This window comes from Laccaria bicolor, genomic scaffold, assembly GCF_000143565.1.
Source record: "Laccaria bicolor S238N-H82 LACBIscaffold_11 genomic scaffold, whole genome shotgun sequence".
Taxonomy (NCBI): domain Eukaryota; kingdom Fungi; phylum Basidiomycota; class Agaricomycetes; order Agaricales; family Hydnangiaceae; genus Laccaria; species Laccaria bicolor.
Window position 1 is genome coordinate 1,125,746 of NW_001889882.1, and position 15,941 is coordinate 1,141,686.

Below are 15,941 nucleotides of genomic sequence, written 5' to 3' on the forward strand. Positions count from 1 at the left end.
CGTGTTTTGCCGGAATAAATATGTGCTTACGTTAGCACTTCCTTGTTCATGGATGCACTCAAGGCTGAAGTCGCTGCTAAGCGCAAAGCGATCCAGGATGACCCAAGCGCCGCTTCTCGTCCAACAAAGTACATGCGAAGAGGTGACATAGAACGCCTCAAACAGGAACAAGAAGAAGCTGCACTGCAGGCAACTGCTGCGTCACTGACGCCTATCGTTTCCAAGGTACTTTAGTGTTCGTATCCTATTCTCTGTTATGTTTCCTAATTCCCAGCTGGAGAACAGGCATCCTCACCCTCAACTTCAAAAGCACCCTCTGTAGCCCGCGAAACGGAGTCGCCTATACCAGAGTCATCTTTCAATATATCTAATGAGGAAACCATCAGGCGTCTTCGCGCAAAGAGCCAACCCATTCGACTCTTTGGCGAGTCCGACAAGGATCGCAGACTTCGACTGCGTGCTCTTGAGCTCATCGAAGAGAAAGGCACAGAACGTCAAGGGGGTCAGAATGACTTTAAGAAGGCATTGGAAGATGTTGAAAATAACGAGCGAGAATTGAAAAATAAGAACACGAAAGGGAAGAAGAGGGGCGATGCGGATCCTGGTGCCAACGGAGTCCTTGACCTTGCCCTCATCAAGACTGACCCGGACAAATTGTATCCTTTGATATATTACGCTCTTAAACGAACCCTCAAGGAATGGGGAGAAGCTATGGACGAACGACCAGGTTTGATTCTTGCTTCCTTGGTATTCAACCAGCCGAGCTGATGCTTCGTTACTAGACAACGTCAAACGTACCACTCAGGGTAAATTGGCTGCCGCAACACAGGTGCAATCCGCGGAATACTTAAAACCTTTGTTCAAGACTCTTCGTTCAAGAGTGAGCGTTGTTCTATCAAGTGAAATTTCACCACTAACTTCCCAAAAAAGTCTTTACCTCAAGACATGCTCGCTCGCATGGCCGAAATCGTGCATCACATGCAGAAAAGGCAGTACCAACGTGCAAACGATTCTTACTTGAGACTCTCAATTGGGAACGCGCCTTGGCCGATTGGTGTTACTATGGTTGGGTAGGTCTGAAACTCACAAACTGTTATAATTAGCTGATTTTATGATAGTATTCACGAACGTTCTGCTCGAGAAAAGATTTCTGCGGACCAGGTAGCTCACGTCCTAAATGACGAAGTCAGTCGAAAGTACATTCAGAGTCTCAAACGGCAAGTCATCCTCATTATGACCTTGTCTCTTCGGTCTGACGTTGCGTCAAGGCTTTTGACATTCTCTCAAACCAAGTATCCGCCAGAGGATATTTCTCAGCTCATGGGATAGGACTTGCCAGTCATCAGCGTCTGCCTTTCATGTATCATATTCCGGCCTTTACCTGTAATACTACCTATCGTTTGCCTTTCTTCCCCGTCCCACGGTCCTTCCCTTCAGCATCTCTGGCCAGCGCATGGCCCAATTCTGCTATATGTGAAAATAGCTTCGTTTTGTTCGGAAAACTTTCACCACAGACGTTACAGTGATGCTGGAAACAAGTTTTAGCGCAACATGACGAAGAGATGGTAACTACGCACCCCAGGCTCCACACTGGCTTTCTTCGCCTGCCGCGCTCTTCGTTTATCGCGTTTTGAAAGTTCTGATACATGAGCAGGCCCATCATTACTTGCTCCGCTTTCTTCCTCATCCTCTGTCCCAACAGCAATGGAATTGTCAATAATGTCATTCACTATGGGTAAACGTCCCAATTTTAAGGCTTTCCTCTCCGTGCGTGAAAGTGGTTCCGCGGGTATTTTAACATTTGCGTTGGTCTTGAATCTGGTCTCGCTCGCGGAAAACTCATTCTCATCTCCTGTAGGACTAGACAGAGGTGGCGTTGGGGGTAACGAAGGAGAGGCTGGCTGGGGATCATTGGCTACGAAGCTTGACTTGGATTTTGAGGGCGATTCTCCCTGACTGGTATCCTCCAAAGGTACGGATTCTTCTAAATCCGTCGTCGTTTTTGCAAGATCTTCATCTTCTTCCATTTCTCGTCGTAAACGCTCGACTTCCTTCATGTGCTTTTTACTTCGTTCGTGGCTGTCCCATGCAGCTTCGCTTCGGAACATCTTTCCGCAAGCTACACATTCCCATTGCTCATCGTCTTCTCCTTCCGCAGCTGCCCATTCTAGATCAGCATGAAGACCTTTCAGATCTACCTTTTGCCATTCTTGTTCAACATACGCATCCGAAGGTTGTGGACGACTGGACGGATTTGTTGCCGATGGCGTGGTTGATCCCGAGGGGCGAGTTTGCATCTCCGTCAGATGCTTTTTGTACCGCGGATCTCGTTTTCGGAGAAACTTGGCTAGGGACTTGAGGCAAGATATCCATGAGTCGCAGATGGTTCATGAATCAAATACACTCACTCTAACTGTGTCATTGTAATCCTTGCGGGCATCATCGCGGACTTTCTTGTTATCTTTTTCCATGAGCCTCGAGAAATTCAATCAGTCCCTTTTACGAGCTATGGCTGGAAAAAAGGCCAACCTTCGAGTGCGGCGATCGGGAGCTTCTGTGGATTTCCACTGTTCGACCCAAGAGAAATCTTTTGCCGTAGTAAAGTTCGTCCATACTGCGTAAAAAGATTTTGCCATATTAAGATTATCGCGCTCGTTCTTCGCAGACCAAGTCCATGTTGAAAAACCAAATGATGGAAAATCGGCATCGCTTGTTATCATAGCTTCCTCCGACTGAAGACGCGCAAAGAGATTGCGATATATGGTGAAGAAACCCTATGCAGTAGTAAACGCGATTAGTGGAATGGAATGGATGGTGGTAGAGTGACCCACATCTTCTCCGTCATCAAAGCCATGCCAAATGGTAGCGTCAAAAAATCGGGATAGATGCCGTACGGTGAGCCCTCGGTCTCGTGCAGGTGGCGCCGAGGCTCCTTTCCGGATGTTCTCAAAAACTTCGTCTGCATCTGCCTCGGGAATTAGAGAAGCTTTGTGCGAATCATACCAGGCCCGTTCCTACTTGTGATCTATGTCAACTGAAGGTTGTAGGATGACGGTATATCGGAGTTATATTACTTGTTCGTCGCTGAGGACCTGAGGAACAAGAATTCAGTCGATGAGCCTGTAAATAGCGATCTCCAAAGCCGACCTCGTACGCTTGTTGCAAGGATGCAAAGCGTTGAGTTGCCCCCTCAACGTCATCTCGATTCTTGTCTGGATGATGAACTAAGGCTAGTTGGCGAAAGGATCGCTAAATAGGTTCAATCAGAATGAAGATGCTGCTGGATATCTGGGAGTTGCATGCCTTGATTTCCTCTGGAGTAGCGTCCTCCGCGACTTCTAACAGTTGGTAATAGTCGAGAGGCTTTTCGTGTCGTTCGTTCCGCGTGGATTCGCTGGCGCCCATGTTTGGTGGTTAACAAGCTTGTAAAGAAAAAACAAATTGCCACCTCGGACGGTAGTGCTATATTTACCACCACCACCATGCCAGATTTCTTGGGCTCCTCCTCGTCCTCTGCCGCTCCTTCAGGTACTGCTCGTTTGTCTTCGATATTTATTGCTCATGTTATTTCCCGCTAGATATGGCTGCACAGAAAGAGGCAGTAATGAGGAATGTGCGCAACCAAATCGCATTGGCCAATGCCCAGGTTCTTATGAATGTACGGGTTTTACGTTTGCTATTTTGAATCTGGTTCTTGACCACCTTTATCAAGTCGAGCACCGAGCGGTGTTTCACGAAGTGCGTCCCGAGTCCTAGTTCATCACTGTCTAGCTATGAACAGGTTGGTGCGAAGTTGGCACATTGACTTTTTTTGCTAAAATATATTCTGCTTGCAGGCCTGCCTATCAAAGTGTATGGATCGTTACATGGATGCATGTAAGAGCCCCCCTTCGAAATGGCGTCTTTTGTTCTCCCTAACCTCTGCCTCAGTCAACGTCGTCAGCCGAACCTACATGTCAAGAATCAGCAGGGACCGTCTGGAGAATCAACAAGCAGCTGCCTTTCATTGAGGAAGTTTCATATTCCGACCTCAAACGGACTAAACTCCCGGCTCACCTCTGAAGGCCAGGACTTCAGAATGCCCGTTTCCTTTGATTAAAACTAGATTAAGTACATAAGTATTCAAGACGCGCTGTCTACGTACGTGTGCGGGGTAAAATATATATACAAAGAAATTAGTGCGACCGGACGAAATTTATTTCTACGGACGGGAGGTGTGTAAGGTGATAAACTTTATATTACCAACTGCCCAAGGTGTAGGATGTGATGAGCTGACTGTATATGTTGCGGTGAATTTATTTGCTGCGCCTCATGAGGCAGTAAGGTTCGTGGATTACTGATGGTAATTGCTAGAAAGAATGAAGATTTGCGTGATCGGGAGAGTGTTATGCATTATGCTCAAAATCCTGATCGAATTGTTGCGGGGGAAGACCATTGCCGTATGGAAGGGAAATAGACTGGACAGAGTAAGAAGCTGAGCGTCGCTGTAAAATGGGCCCATCTCCGTAATGGGAGGTATAGTTTTGGTGGTGATATTCATTGTAAGGTGGAGAATGAGGAGACCGCGATGTCCGCGGTTCAATACGTTGCAGTATTTGGCGAGTCCCATCGGCACCATAGAAAGATTCTGGGTTTGGCGGACTGAATTCTGTGCGTTTCCAGAACCGTTCCGCGTTCACAGGGGCCGAATGGCCGTATGGTCCCAACGGTGGTGTAGGAAGTGCTATCGGGGGAGACAGCTGAGCTGATCTTTGATAGGCCGACGGATGGTAAAGGGTTATCTCTGATCCCACTGACCCAGTGTTAAGGTCTCGCAAGAGATGGTTTAGCTGAACTGCAGACCCGATGAGCGTGTGCCGCAGGACGTGCGTGGCCTGCCGACCCTCAGTCCAGTCAGCACAGTTCTTCCACAAACGTTCAGCCGGAGAACTAGAGGATACATGCTCCAGATAAAAAGCAGGCGGCTGGGACAAGATGAAAGATGCCATTCCAGAACCTGGAGCCGCGTTCTGGAAATCGGTGTTGATGATGGTGTCGAAGGGTATTTCCATCTTAAACCCGTATCCAGCCGACTTGATGTACCAGGTTAGGCAACGCTTAACTTCGCAAACGTATGCCAGTAAAGCATGCTTGTCAGTCTGAGTAGCGATGCGCCTCCACGATCCTATGGATAAATCCGTGCAGGGAATGATGGTCACCGCTAAAAATAACGTAGGTTGAATCAAGTCCTTTATAGAGATGAAAAGATGCTCACGTCCATCTTCATGTATCAGGTTATAAAGTTCCGCCTCAAAGCCAGTTGAAAGCTCAGGCGGGGTATCTGGCGACAGCTCAGATACTTCGGTGACGCTCGACTGTTTACCCTCTTGCAGCTTTGCTTTTGCACGGCTAACAGTGTACGTGCTCAGAAGGGTACAGGGGATAACTAACATGACTCTTACCGATTCTGAAACCATATCTGCGTCTGACGCTCTTGCATACCCAATTGTTCACTGATCTCACGTCTTCGAGTGGCAGTGGGGCAGCGATCAGCTTTGAAATATTGTTCCAAGTGAACAAGCTGCTCTTGCGTAACCCGAGAACGTTTGCGTTTCTCTGTATCAGATTTTGCGCTCGATCCTGATCGGAACCGTATAGGACCTGAAGCTAGCTCCAGTTCGTCTTCACTCTTGACTCTATCCAATTCCTGAGGAGATTGATGATTGTCAAAAGAGATTGTTGTTGGGGAACGAGATGTGATGGCAGAAGTGGGTGAACCGTCGCTGCTACGGTCCTCGTCAGACTTGTGTACGACGGCAGCAGCGTCGAGACGAAGGGATGCCCTGCGGGAACGCATATCGAGTATGGGATATGGTTCATGACGAGCCATATGGTCTCCGACTACAAAGAACGCAAACGGTTAGCTTCCGAACAAAAGAAAGGAAGCAACTTACTTGATGGTTTGAAATACCAGACGGAGGACCTGGGCGTGTAAACGGTAGCCAGGTTATAAAGAATGAGGGGAAAGGCAGAGTGGAAGAGGGAGATCAAACAGTAGGAGGAGATATTAGTAAAATTGAAAGAGAATATACAAATGTAACTGAAAGAAAAAGAAACGACAGCTTTGACGAGTTGGAGAAACTTGAAAGAAAGGGAGTGAATGGGATACAGTGGAGGTGGCTCAGCCGAAAACGGCGAAAGTAGTTAGAGTTGAAACAATCTTACCATTAGCCTCGATCAGATCTAGGAACGGCCAGAAAGAATTTTGTGGTGGCAAGGTAACCTGAACTTTGAAGTCATCGAGAGTCATCGAGACGTTTGGCGTGGAGAACGAGGTAGCCGTAGGTACTTGTTGCGCAACATTATTATCAGATGCCATACTGGCGAAAGAAGGGATGTTATGGTTGAAGCGACGTGTTAGGAGGTCTTCTCCTTCCGTCTTGGCAGACTGGAAGATGGGATCTCGGCGCCCAACATCGAAAAGTATGGCAACAGGGACCAGCCAGCTTCAATATCACGGCTAAGACCGATGTTTGTACACTTGCCAATCAATATGCCGAAATAAATTAACTATTCTATAATATAATATTGATATTGCCCATCAAATATTTCGCAATGTCAATTATCGTGCTCCAAAGCACCAATTCGCCATACGGTGTCCATCTCGTATCTTCGTTGATTCGAGAAACTCTTCAATTTCTAAAGCTACCGTCTCCTACCAAGACCTCCTTCCCTCTCATCTCTCACTGAGTCACTGCCCGTTCTGTCACTCCGACACCAGAAAGGTTCGCATTACGTCATATACCTCCGGTAAACACTCTTCAGGTTGCTGCAGGTCCAGCTGCGTTCTCGCTTAATGCACCAACAGAAATTTCCGAGAAGCTCTTCATGAAAACTTACCGATGATGAGTGATTGCCCGATTCAAGCCCGATTCACCCAACTCCATTCGTGACGACGAGGACACTCAACTACGAGACGAGACGATTCCTGGCTCCCTCGCATCCTCCTTCTGGACGAAGAAGTGAGGATTCAATATCCAATATTCATTCCTGAACAAGCTTATCAGCCGTTCCGGGCTCTGCATACCGACCTTGCTTGCATTCCAGGGATTTGGAAAGGAGGAGCTTAAGCGCGAAGGATGATTAGGCCCAAGCCACCCAACGGCAGGAGGGATGAAAATTAGAGCCATACACAAGACGTGCGGTATGTGGCTTCGACTTGTTCATTTTTTGTTGGCTAATAACTGAGGTGAACGACACTCCACTCTCTTACATGGACAGTGGTCTCAGCACCCTCCTTAGTCACCCTGTTTTGGTCCAACCATTGGCCGTAAGTCTGACACCCAATGTTATTCAATTGTTTCTAATCTCTCTTTTATTGGTTCGTCCACTAGCTTTCCTAAAGTTGGTCAACTGGCTGCTTTCAGCACCTCCGTACTCATCCATACACACCACCCTGGTTCGTGTCCGACAGTTCACCATTCCGCCGCCAACCCAAGTTCACCGTTCCACCACCACCATTCCACTGCCAACCCAAGTTCACTGTTCCACCATCAACCCAAGTCTCGTCGATCTGAAGCGTTCCCACATCGGCTCGCCCGCTGCCTGTATATCAACGGGCAACTGTGCGGGATAGAGAGGTAACGCACTGAACTATCCAGCGCAACGTATACAGCAATACTACCCTACCGTAGCGGTACCCGGCTGTCGGCCCGTCGTGCATTCAAAATCATCAAACACGACCGTCTGCCTCATGACTTCTATGCGCACTAGTCAAGCCACTATGGTGGAACACGATTTGCGCAGCTCAACGTGTAGTTATTCTTTCCTCATCTGCCAACTTTCTAATCATCTCGGAGTTGACTTGACGTTAATATTTCAACGTCCCCATCTCGACAATATTTCCGTATAGACGTTCAACTCCTCTAACGTGATGACCCACCGACGATTTTCCTTGGGTTGCCAACGTCCTTTCGAACGCTGCATGTCTCCTAACACCCTTCCTTCCCTTTTCCTGCATCCTAATCGTTGTGCTGGACAGGTGTGACCACTGGCCAACGAGATCGCATTGTCACCTTTCCGCTCGACGTTCTACAGGCCAGAATTGTATGTTTTATATGTAGTGCGGAAGTTATACACGATACAACATGCTATACATAAGTAGATAGGTCTGTACTAGACTGCATAGGTTTTGCCAAGGTTTTGCGTAGTAAGTAAGATGTCAGCAATGAGGCACTGGTGGATCGGTAGTTTCACGGCTTCATGAAGAAACACTAATCTGAGTTAGCGCAGGTCAGTTAGACCTGCCAGTGGAGGTGCATCCGCTTTGGAAATCAATAGGAAATTGTTACAGGACAAAATATTTGATGGACAATATCAATATTATATTATAGAATAGTTAATTTATTTCGGCATATTGATCGGCAAGTGTACAAACATCGGTCTTAGCCGTGATATTGAAGCTGGCTGGTCCCTGTTGCCATAGAAAAGCCATGTGTCACCGCGATGACATATAGTCGGTTCAGTGGCGCAGCCGCTGCCGCTGCCTGGCCTTGCCTGGCGCGGGAGAATTGGAGACATCACGGGGCCAATCTGAGTTCTTGCACTGAGGGAGTTATATACGTCATTCCGGTTCCGTGCTTTGCAAACCGTTCCACAAAAAAGAGCAGCGAAGAGCCCTCAGAGATGTGACAGAGGTAGAATCTGAATCACGGGCAGGGCAGCCATTGTCCAATGCTCTGAACGGGTTCAGGAGAGTGGATTGGTTGCTGGGGACAATGGGAAAGATTTGAGCTTGTGAGGATCCGGACTAGGGTAGACTAGGGTGGACAAGTCACCCCGGAAGCGGTTGCCATGTGTGTTGCAGATGCACTGCGCAATGCGTCTGGCATTTGCAAAAGGAAGACCAGTCCCTGTGGCCTGAGGCCTGAGTTCCGGCGGCGAAGTCCCCTTTCCCAACCAATGAATGAAGTAGAGGTACTATGCTCGACCTGCCTGAGATTGACTATGCACACGGTATTGCAACCCGAGAAGGCGTCCCTCAAGGGATTTTTTTGAGTTTGGATAAGAGTGCAGGCACGAAGCTCCTTGACGGTTCTTGCTCGTTTCATGGACCCTGAAAAACCCTGTAAACCCTGTGGAGAGCAGGGATTTATATCATTACCATGCACTTTGGATGCATCACATTCCACAACACAAGAAGTGTAATTACAGAGAGTTGTGACTCTCTGCAGCTATGTACTAGGATAGGGAGTTGGACAATTTTGACTGACCAGTATCATATGGATGGGCGCCAGCGCAGCACAGCAAGTCCGACTGTAAAACCACTATGTCAGCACTCAACGGCGGCCAAGTTTTAAGAGGTCAAGAGTACTGGTAACCAGCTTGCCTCACACGGTCACTTTTATCTATGCAAAGGTAGCCCTTTGCTGTCAGCAGTTACATTTACGTCGTCGCAGTTGCACATCTAGAAGACGGATGAGTGGCCAATGTAAGAAGCTAGAAGGCAATCATTAAGATTGAAACGGCAAGATGTGCTTTCCTACCCATAGCCTTGAATAAGTCATGATACTTACGCACAAAAGACATGAAAAGGATACTAAAAATAAAAGATACTTGCACCCAAACCATAATACGAGAGCCAAGTGGCTTCCGTCAAGCCCACCTTGGCTTGAAGAAGGAACGAGAAGCAAGCCAGGTAAAATATACCTTCATCCCAGACGCTTAACCTAGTATCGTGGCCGCTTGGGATCTCTTTCATCGAAGCCGCCTGAGCCTTCGCGTTTAAGATCCCCTCGGAATCCTCCACTTCCACCGAATCCACCAGGCATACCTCCTCCAAGCGGACCTGAAAATCCACCTGGGGCGCCGTGTGGTGGAGGTCCTCCAAAGCCGTTTGAGTGACCATCAGCAAAACCATTGCTTCCTTGATAACCGATGCCACCGCCCCGCCCACCCCTAGGGAAAAAAATTTAGCAAAAGGGAGCAATGAAGTGGATGATGGTCCTGGTTACCTGAAGCCCCCTCCTCCACCAAAATCGTCTCGCCCGCGGAATCCACCGCCACCGGACCCACCTCTGAAACCGTCACCTCCGCCTCCGAATCCTCCCCTGAACCCTCCTCCTCCTCCTCTGTCACCACCAAAGCCTCCTCTGTCACCTCCAAAGCCTCCTCTGTCGCCGCCAAAGCCTCCTCTGTCGCCACCAAAACCGCCTCTGTCACCTCCAAAGCCCCCGCCTCGATCACGATCTCCACCAAACCCACCACGACCACCGCCAAAGCCGCCACGACCACCCCTAAATCCACCCCCTCTGTCTCCAAATCCTCTCCCACCTCCCATTCCGCCCCGGAAGCCGCCTCTCATGGGTGGAGCCACTACGGGAGCAGCTTCGACGACGCGCTTTGGACGGCCACCAAGGCCTCCTCCAAGACGACGAGGTTTCCAACCTCGTACTGTCCGCCCACGCTCCACGTCGACGAGAATTCGTTTTCCCATGATGTGCAAGCCATCGGACTCCTTATACGCGGCTTTTGAGAATGAGTCAATTGATTGAAAAGGGAGAGAGTTGATGAAAAATTGTACCTTTCATGTCACGTTCTCGTTCGTAAACGACGAATGCGTAGCCACGGCTGCGACCCTTTTTGTCGCGAACGATTCTGACTCGTTCTATGGTACCATACCCTTCAAACTCACGCCGTAGGTCTGTCTCTGTAGCCGTTTTATGCTAAAAATAAGATAAAGTAATGTCAGGAAGGTAAAGAAAAGAAGGGCATGGACGACGCCTACCAGGCGTGAGATAAACAGTGTTTTATAGGGATCCCCGACCGCCTCTGGATCGTCGGCAGGCTTGTCTTAAGAAGGGTCAGAAATAAGATTTGTAGGCTGGATTAGAACTCACAAGATGATTTCGCAAGCTTGAACTCTTCTGTCTTTTTGGCCTTGCGCTCTTCGCGTCGGATCTGCCTTTTGATTTCTTCTGCATGGGTAAACAAGGGCTCTTCTCCCTCCTCCATGGCCTCCGCTGTTCCGGAAGAAATGAGAGAGTCTGTGTTTGCTTCCTTGAGCTGTGCAAGAATTTGAGCTACACCATTGACGTGTTTTGTGCGGATACGGTCAATGTCTTTGTCGACAGGACGAGCGTATGGGAGAGGTGGTCTGGGAGCGAAGAGTTTAAGAAGATTAGGCGGGAGGAGATGGGTGCCAGGCATTTTAAAGGGAAGGGAATAAGGATAGGTATGTACAGGTGTAGTTCAAGTATGAATTTAAACTCCGACCTGTCTGTTCCTCGTCGCCGCCGTCGATGATCGTAAACTCCTTTGCTCGATGTTCTACTCGATGCTCTGTTCGTTGTTCTATTCGACGGCAGTCAACTGTGTCTAATTCTCTCTTTACTTCCTTTTTCTTTCACAACTCTCAATGGCTTCCTTCAAAATCTTACCCTCCTATTAGGGGTCCCCTCGAAGCCCAAGTTCCACCGCCTCTCTCCGCCTTTAAGAACGTTGAGGTACTCACTCCTCGCCGTCTCCTTAAAGTTTACGCCCAGCTATCAAAATCCAGGCTTACATTCCTTGTAGTTCTCACTGCAATGTCTGGTGTAGCACTCTCCCCACTTCCAACGACCATCCCTATTTTACTCTCAACAGCGGTCGGCACCGCTCTCTGTTCCGCCTCTGCGAACACTCTCAATCAAATACAGGAAGTTCCGTTTGACGCTCAAATGGCAAGAACCCGCTCCCGTCCTCTTGTCCGGAGAGCCATATCTCCCCTTCATGCTGCAGGGTTTGCCCTTGTCACCGGGATTGCAGGACCAGGCCTTCTCTGGACCATGGTGAACCCCACTGTCGCTGCCTTGGGAGCAGCCAACATTGTTTTATATGCAGGTCTCTATACCTGGATGAAACGGAGGAGCATTTACAACACCTGGGTTGGTTCCGTCGTTGGAGCTCTGCCCCCGTTGATGGGGTGGACGGCATGCGGGGGAAAGCTCCTCCCAAGCGCTACATACCCCATAGAATATTTCCTTCCCCCCATCTTGTCCTCCACTCCAGATCTTCCTGTCAACGTCGCGTTGGTTGACAATCCTCTTGCCCCTCTCGCCTTGTCCATATTGCTATTTAGCTGGCAGTTTCCTCATTTTAATGCATTATCATACATGGTCCGTGAATCGTATGCTCAAGCTGGATACCACATGCTTTCTGTTCTTTCACCAGCCAAAAATGCCCTTGTCTCACTCCGCCACACCCTGCTCTTGACCGCTACTTGTTCTGTTCTCATTCCCTTGTCAGGCCTGACGACGTGGACATTTGCTCTGGTCAGTTTCATTCCAAACGCGATTTGTGTCAGAGCTGCTTGGAGATTCTGGCGTCGAGGGGGTGAAAAAGAGGCCAAAGTAGTATGGCACCATAGTCTGTGGTATCTTCCCGTCATGCTGGGTCTCATGATGCTACACAAGCAGGGTATGGACTGGCTCAAGTGGTTGGGGTTACATTCTCAGAAAGAGGAAAGCACGGAGACAAAATCCCCATCCGTAGACCTATCTTGATTTATTACACGTTATAAAAAAAATAAAAGTTGACAGACATACGGTAAAAATCATCCATTGACTTTTGATTGTGCTTTCAAACCTTTTCTCTTCTTTTTGAAATCCTCAACTTTCTTCTTCATTCTCTCAACTCGCATATCCGCCTCCTCCTGCGCCCTTTCTTCATCCAAAACTCTATCCATAATTAGTTCCTTCTCATCCTGCTCCTTCTGCAACCTGGCTTCCACTTGATTTACCACAGGGGCTTCCTCCGACGCGGCCTCTGTAGGGAAGCCTGCAATCTCCGTAGAGGCGGGAACAGCTTCAACGAATATGGTAGCACGGTCATACGTTTCACGGTGTCTCTCTTCATCAAGTTGCATTAATTCGAGTTGAAAGCGCTCATATTCCAAGTCGATAGCAAGGGTTGGCTGCGTTGGTGGTGGTGCTTCGTCGTCGTCTTCCTCAAGGGACGCGGGAGCCCGAGTGGGATCAGAGAAAAAGTCGGCTGGAAAGCCGTTTGATGACAAGGGCGCTCCCTCAACCTTTCTCTTCTTTGCCTCTGCGTCCATGTCGACATTGTGTTCGCTGGCCTTTCGTTTGCCTTGCGTCTCTGAATCCTGCCTTCCATCCTCGTCATCGCGTGCTTTGGCAGCTGATATCTCCAACTCTTGTTTCAGGCGTGCCACATTGGTTCGATGGGCTTTGCTACCTAGATGACCTTCCCATGCAGATGCATGTTTCACGAGAGAGCCGCAAACCGAGCATTTTAGCTGCCCAGATTGGCTGTAGGCAGCGTAAGGATGTGAAATCTGGGTTTCTTGACGCTTGGCTTTGAGTAGTGCCCGCACATCTGACATTGTGAGTTAGCAGTTGGAGCGTGACAGCATTTATGTATTTTTTACATGACGACTTGATGACCAAACTTCAGCTTCGAATTCATTGTCCAACAAGCTCGGGTTCGACATGCATGAGATTCATGTACTCATTAGAATGTAAAATAACAGATTACTATGTACTCGGCACGCTCTACTGGATGATAGGTAAGTTAAGACTTATCCTTGAAAATCTTTTGGATGGCAGCGGTTGAGTAGGATTTCGGGCGCTCCAATGCTATGGAATTTCCATCAGCCATGCAGAAAGAGGGCACAAAAGGAGTATACGTACGAGCACCAAGAGCACGATCCCAAATCAACTGAGCAGCAACACCGAAGGCACGAGACACTCCGAAGAGAACAGTGTAGAATTGCATTTGATCAAGGCCATAGTATGTCAGAAGAACGCCAGAGTGAGCGTCGACGTTGGGCCAAGGGTTCTTGGCTTTGCCAGCCTGTAGTGGTGTAAGTCAACGATGAAGCAGGAACTGGAGTTTGCTGACCTCGAGCAAAATATCTGGAACAAGATTATAAATTTGACCGACGAGTTTGAACAGCTTGTCTTCAGGCAAGTGTTTCAAGGCAAACTCGCGCTGAGCGGTATACCGAGGGTCTGTCTTTCTCAAAACAGCATGACCGTAACCTGGAACCACCTGGCCAGCCTTGAGAGTCGACCAAATGTATTCCTTCACGGCCTCGTCAGAGGCATCTTCGCCAATCTTGGCCTGCATCTTTCGCAGCCAGATCAGAACTTCTTGGTTTGCAAGGCCGTGCAAAGGCCCAGCTAAACCGTTCAAGGCTGCTCCGTATGCAAGGAAGGGATCTGAAAGAGCAGAGCCAACCAATTTGCCAGTATGGGCCGAGACGTTTCCGCCCTCGTGATCACTGTAGGGACGGTTATTACATTATACTTTCGTGCGAAAGGCAAGAAACCATACCTATGGATGGTGAGGTAGAGGCGCAAAAGTTCAACAAAGCCATGATTCTCGCCGAATCCCAGGAGAGTAGCAAGGTTATGGGAATAATCCTTGGAGGGGTCGATGGCTGGCAGTTTACCTTGACCGAAAACATTGCGGTAGATGCGACCAGCAATATTGGGTAGTTTGGCAATGCTGAAGGAGGGACATGTAGAAAGAGAATAAAACCAAGTGTCCATCACTTACAGGTCCATCGAGTCCTCAAACGTTGGCCCCCAGTACTCTTTCTTTGAAACGCCAGCTTGATAGGCTTTGGCGAATGCGGAATCGTGATTTAACTAAACATAACAACTTTATCAGGCAAAACTGTACCAGAAGGGGAGAGGACTTACAGCTGTCACAGCCAAGCTGAATTGACTCATGGGATGGAGCGTGGGAGGGCATCGATCCAAAATTTCCTCCACGAACTCAGGAATGGCCGAGCGAGCCGCCCAATCTTTTGAAAGTTCGGTCACCTGTTCTTGAGTAGGGACCTCGCCAGTGACCAAAAGCCAGAAGAGGGCTTCGGGCAAAGGTTCCGATCCTCCCGGTGCCTTGGGCAAGAGCGCCTGGCATTCTGGGATAGTTTTCCCACGGAAGCGGATTCCCTCCTCTTGGTCACGTCAATACGGATTCAGGAAGGGCTGGGATAAAGCAACATACCCGCATCCAAAACGGAACCATCCCAGATGAGGGCAGGAAGACCTCTCATACCACTGAAGAAAAAAGAAGAAAAATGTAAGAAAATATAGCCGAAGAGATGGAAATGTCGTACCCATAGAGCTGGTCAACCACAACAGGGCCAAAGGCTTTTTTGCCATGCTCGGCGCGAGTGGCCTTGACCTAAGAAAGTTGTGGAGAGTGAGATAGTGTCCGTGAAGGATATGCTTGAACGAACGTTTTCAATCTCTGCAGGAATGAGCTCTGCGAGACGTTCCTTCAGCGAAACGGATTTTGAAGAAGTCGACGAAAAACGAATGGCGGGAACTGCCGTTCGTAGCAGAGAAGGACGCGACTAGTAAAGAAAGTGAGCCAAGGTTCTAGGAAGCAGCTAAGAAGTCCCAATTAACCTTGAGGAGGGACCGTACTGGTGCAGCCATGAGGAATTGAGTATTCGGAAGAAGAGGATGGTGTAAAGGAACAAGCCTGGGTGGAATTCCGGTCAGTGACGAAAAAGTTTAAACAGCGGGTCTCTCCGAATCAATTTGTTCATTATGTAATAACCAAATAACTCTGACCATGGCAAAACGAAAGCGATCGCAAGCAGCACAAGCATCCTCTAGCCACCCAGAAAATTCTCTTTTGCCCCAGGTAATCGTCGAAATATACACGCTGGTTTCTTTCTATATGACTTCTCTTTTTTTTCTCAGAAAAAACATTACCGTCAGCGCGCACACGCGAATCCGTTCTCTGATCATTCACTTGATTACCCGTCTTCACCTGGGGTCATCCACTGGGCATCCCATTACCCTGCCTTCCATGATACCGGCAAAGTTCCAGAGTTTGCTGACATTGGCTGTGGTTTTGGCGGGCTTCTGATTGCCCTTGCTCCCCTCTTTCCCGATGACCTTATGCTCGGTTAGTTGTCTCTCCCGGGGGTCCTTCACGAC

At 48.7% G+C, this 15,941-nt stretch overlaps 7 protein-coding genes across 7 annotated transcripts; 3 read left to right on the forward strand and 4 right to left on the reverse strand.

Annotated features, from left to right (window-relative positions):
• Window positions 1-48: 48 nt before the first annotated feature.
• Window positions 49-1,409, forward strand: LACBIDRAFT_294271 (uncharacterized protein; the record flags this gene model as incomplete). Its single annotated transcript, XM_001880726.1, has 6 exons — window positions 49-225; window positions 286-727; window positions 783-880; window positions 931-1,070; window positions 1,119-1,217; window positions 1,269-1,409. 6 exons carry the CDS (start codon window positions 49-51, stop codon window positions 1,327-1,329), a joined length of 1,017 nt encoding a protein of 338 aa, XP_001880761.1. The 3' UTR covers window positions 1,330-1,409.
• On the reverse strand, window positions 1,394-3,405 carry LACBIDRAFT_297317 (uncharacterized protein; the record flags this gene model as incomplete). The annotated part of the gene is made up of 8 exons (XM_001880945.1): window positions 1,394-1,528; window positions 1,578-2,354; window positions 2,409-2,475; window positions 2,530-2,774; window positions 2,832-3,014; window positions 3,075-3,092; window positions 3,148-3,249; window positions 3,304-3,405. 8 exons carry the CDS (start codon window positions 3,403-3,405, stop codon window positions 1,394-1,396), a joined length of 1,629 nt encoding a protein of 542 aa, XP_001880980.1.
• Window positions 3,406-3,490: 85 nt separating this feature from the next.
• Window positions 3,491-4,168, forward strand: LACBIDRAFT_327047 (uncharacterized protein). Its single transcript, XM_001880727.1, has 5 exons — window positions 3,491-3,528; window positions 3,579-3,658; window positions 3,713-3,781; window positions 3,837-3,876; window positions 3,931-4,168. The coding sequence occupies exons 2-5, from the start codon at window positions 3,581-3,583 to the stop codon at window positions 4,008-4,010; spliced, it is 267 nt and encodes an 88-aa protein (XP_001880762.1). The 5' UTR covers window positions 3,491-3,528; window positions 3,579-3,580; the 3' UTR covers window positions 4,011-4,168.
• Window positions 4,169-4,385: 217 nt separating this feature from the next.
• On the reverse strand, window positions 4,386-5,869 carry LACBIDRAFT_297319 (homeodomain transcription factor; the record flags this gene model as incomplete). Its single annotated transcript, XM_001880946.1, has 3 exons — window positions 4,386-5,200; window positions 5,255-5,388; window positions 5,442-5,869. 3 exons carry the CDS (start codon window positions 5,867-5,869, stop codon window positions 4,386-4,388), a joined length of 1,377 nt encoding a protein of 458 aa, XP_001880981.1.
• Window positions 5,870-9,707: 3,838 nt separating this feature from the next.
• On the reverse strand, window positions 9,708-11,187 carry LACBIDRAFT_319933 (uncharacterized protein; the record flags this gene model as incomplete). Its single annotated transcript, XM_001880947.1, has 6 exons — window positions 9,708-9,904; window positions 10,054-10,506; window positions 10,562-10,703; window positions 10,766-10,830; window positions 10,878-10,942; window positions 10,970-11,187. 6 exons carry the CDS (start codon window positions 11,185-11,187, stop codon window positions 9,708-9,710), a joined length of 1,140 nt encoding a protein of 379 aa, XP_001880982.1.
• A 215-nt stretch (window positions 11,188-11,402) lies between these two features.
• On the forward strand, window positions 11,403-12,449 carry LACBIDRAFT_144184 (uncharacterized protein; the record flags this gene model as incomplete). The annotated part of the gene is made up of 1 exon (XM_001880728.1): window positions 11,403-12,449. A coding segment is annotated over one exon (1,047 nt), but the record flags the coding sequence as incomplete, so codon positions are not given.
• A 1,007-nt stretch (window positions 12,450-13,456) lies between these two features.
• Window positions 13,457-15,431, reverse strand: LACBIDRAFT_387122 (citrate synthase; the record flags this gene model as incomplete). Its single annotated transcript, XM_001880948.1, has 10 exons — window positions 13,457-13,613; window positions 13,668-13,830; window positions 13,879-14,260; window positions 14,314-14,487; window positions 14,539-14,630; window positions 14,685-14,944; window positions 14,995-15,047; window positions 15,107-15,174; window positions 15,230-15,346; window positions 15,402-15,431. The coding sequence occupies 10 exons, from the start codon at window positions 15,429-15,431 to the stop codon at window positions 13,549-13,551; spliced, it is 1,404 nt and encodes a 467-aa protein (XP_001880983.1). The 3' UTR covers window positions 13,457-13,548.
• Window positions 15,432-15,941: the final 510 nt, after the last annotated feature.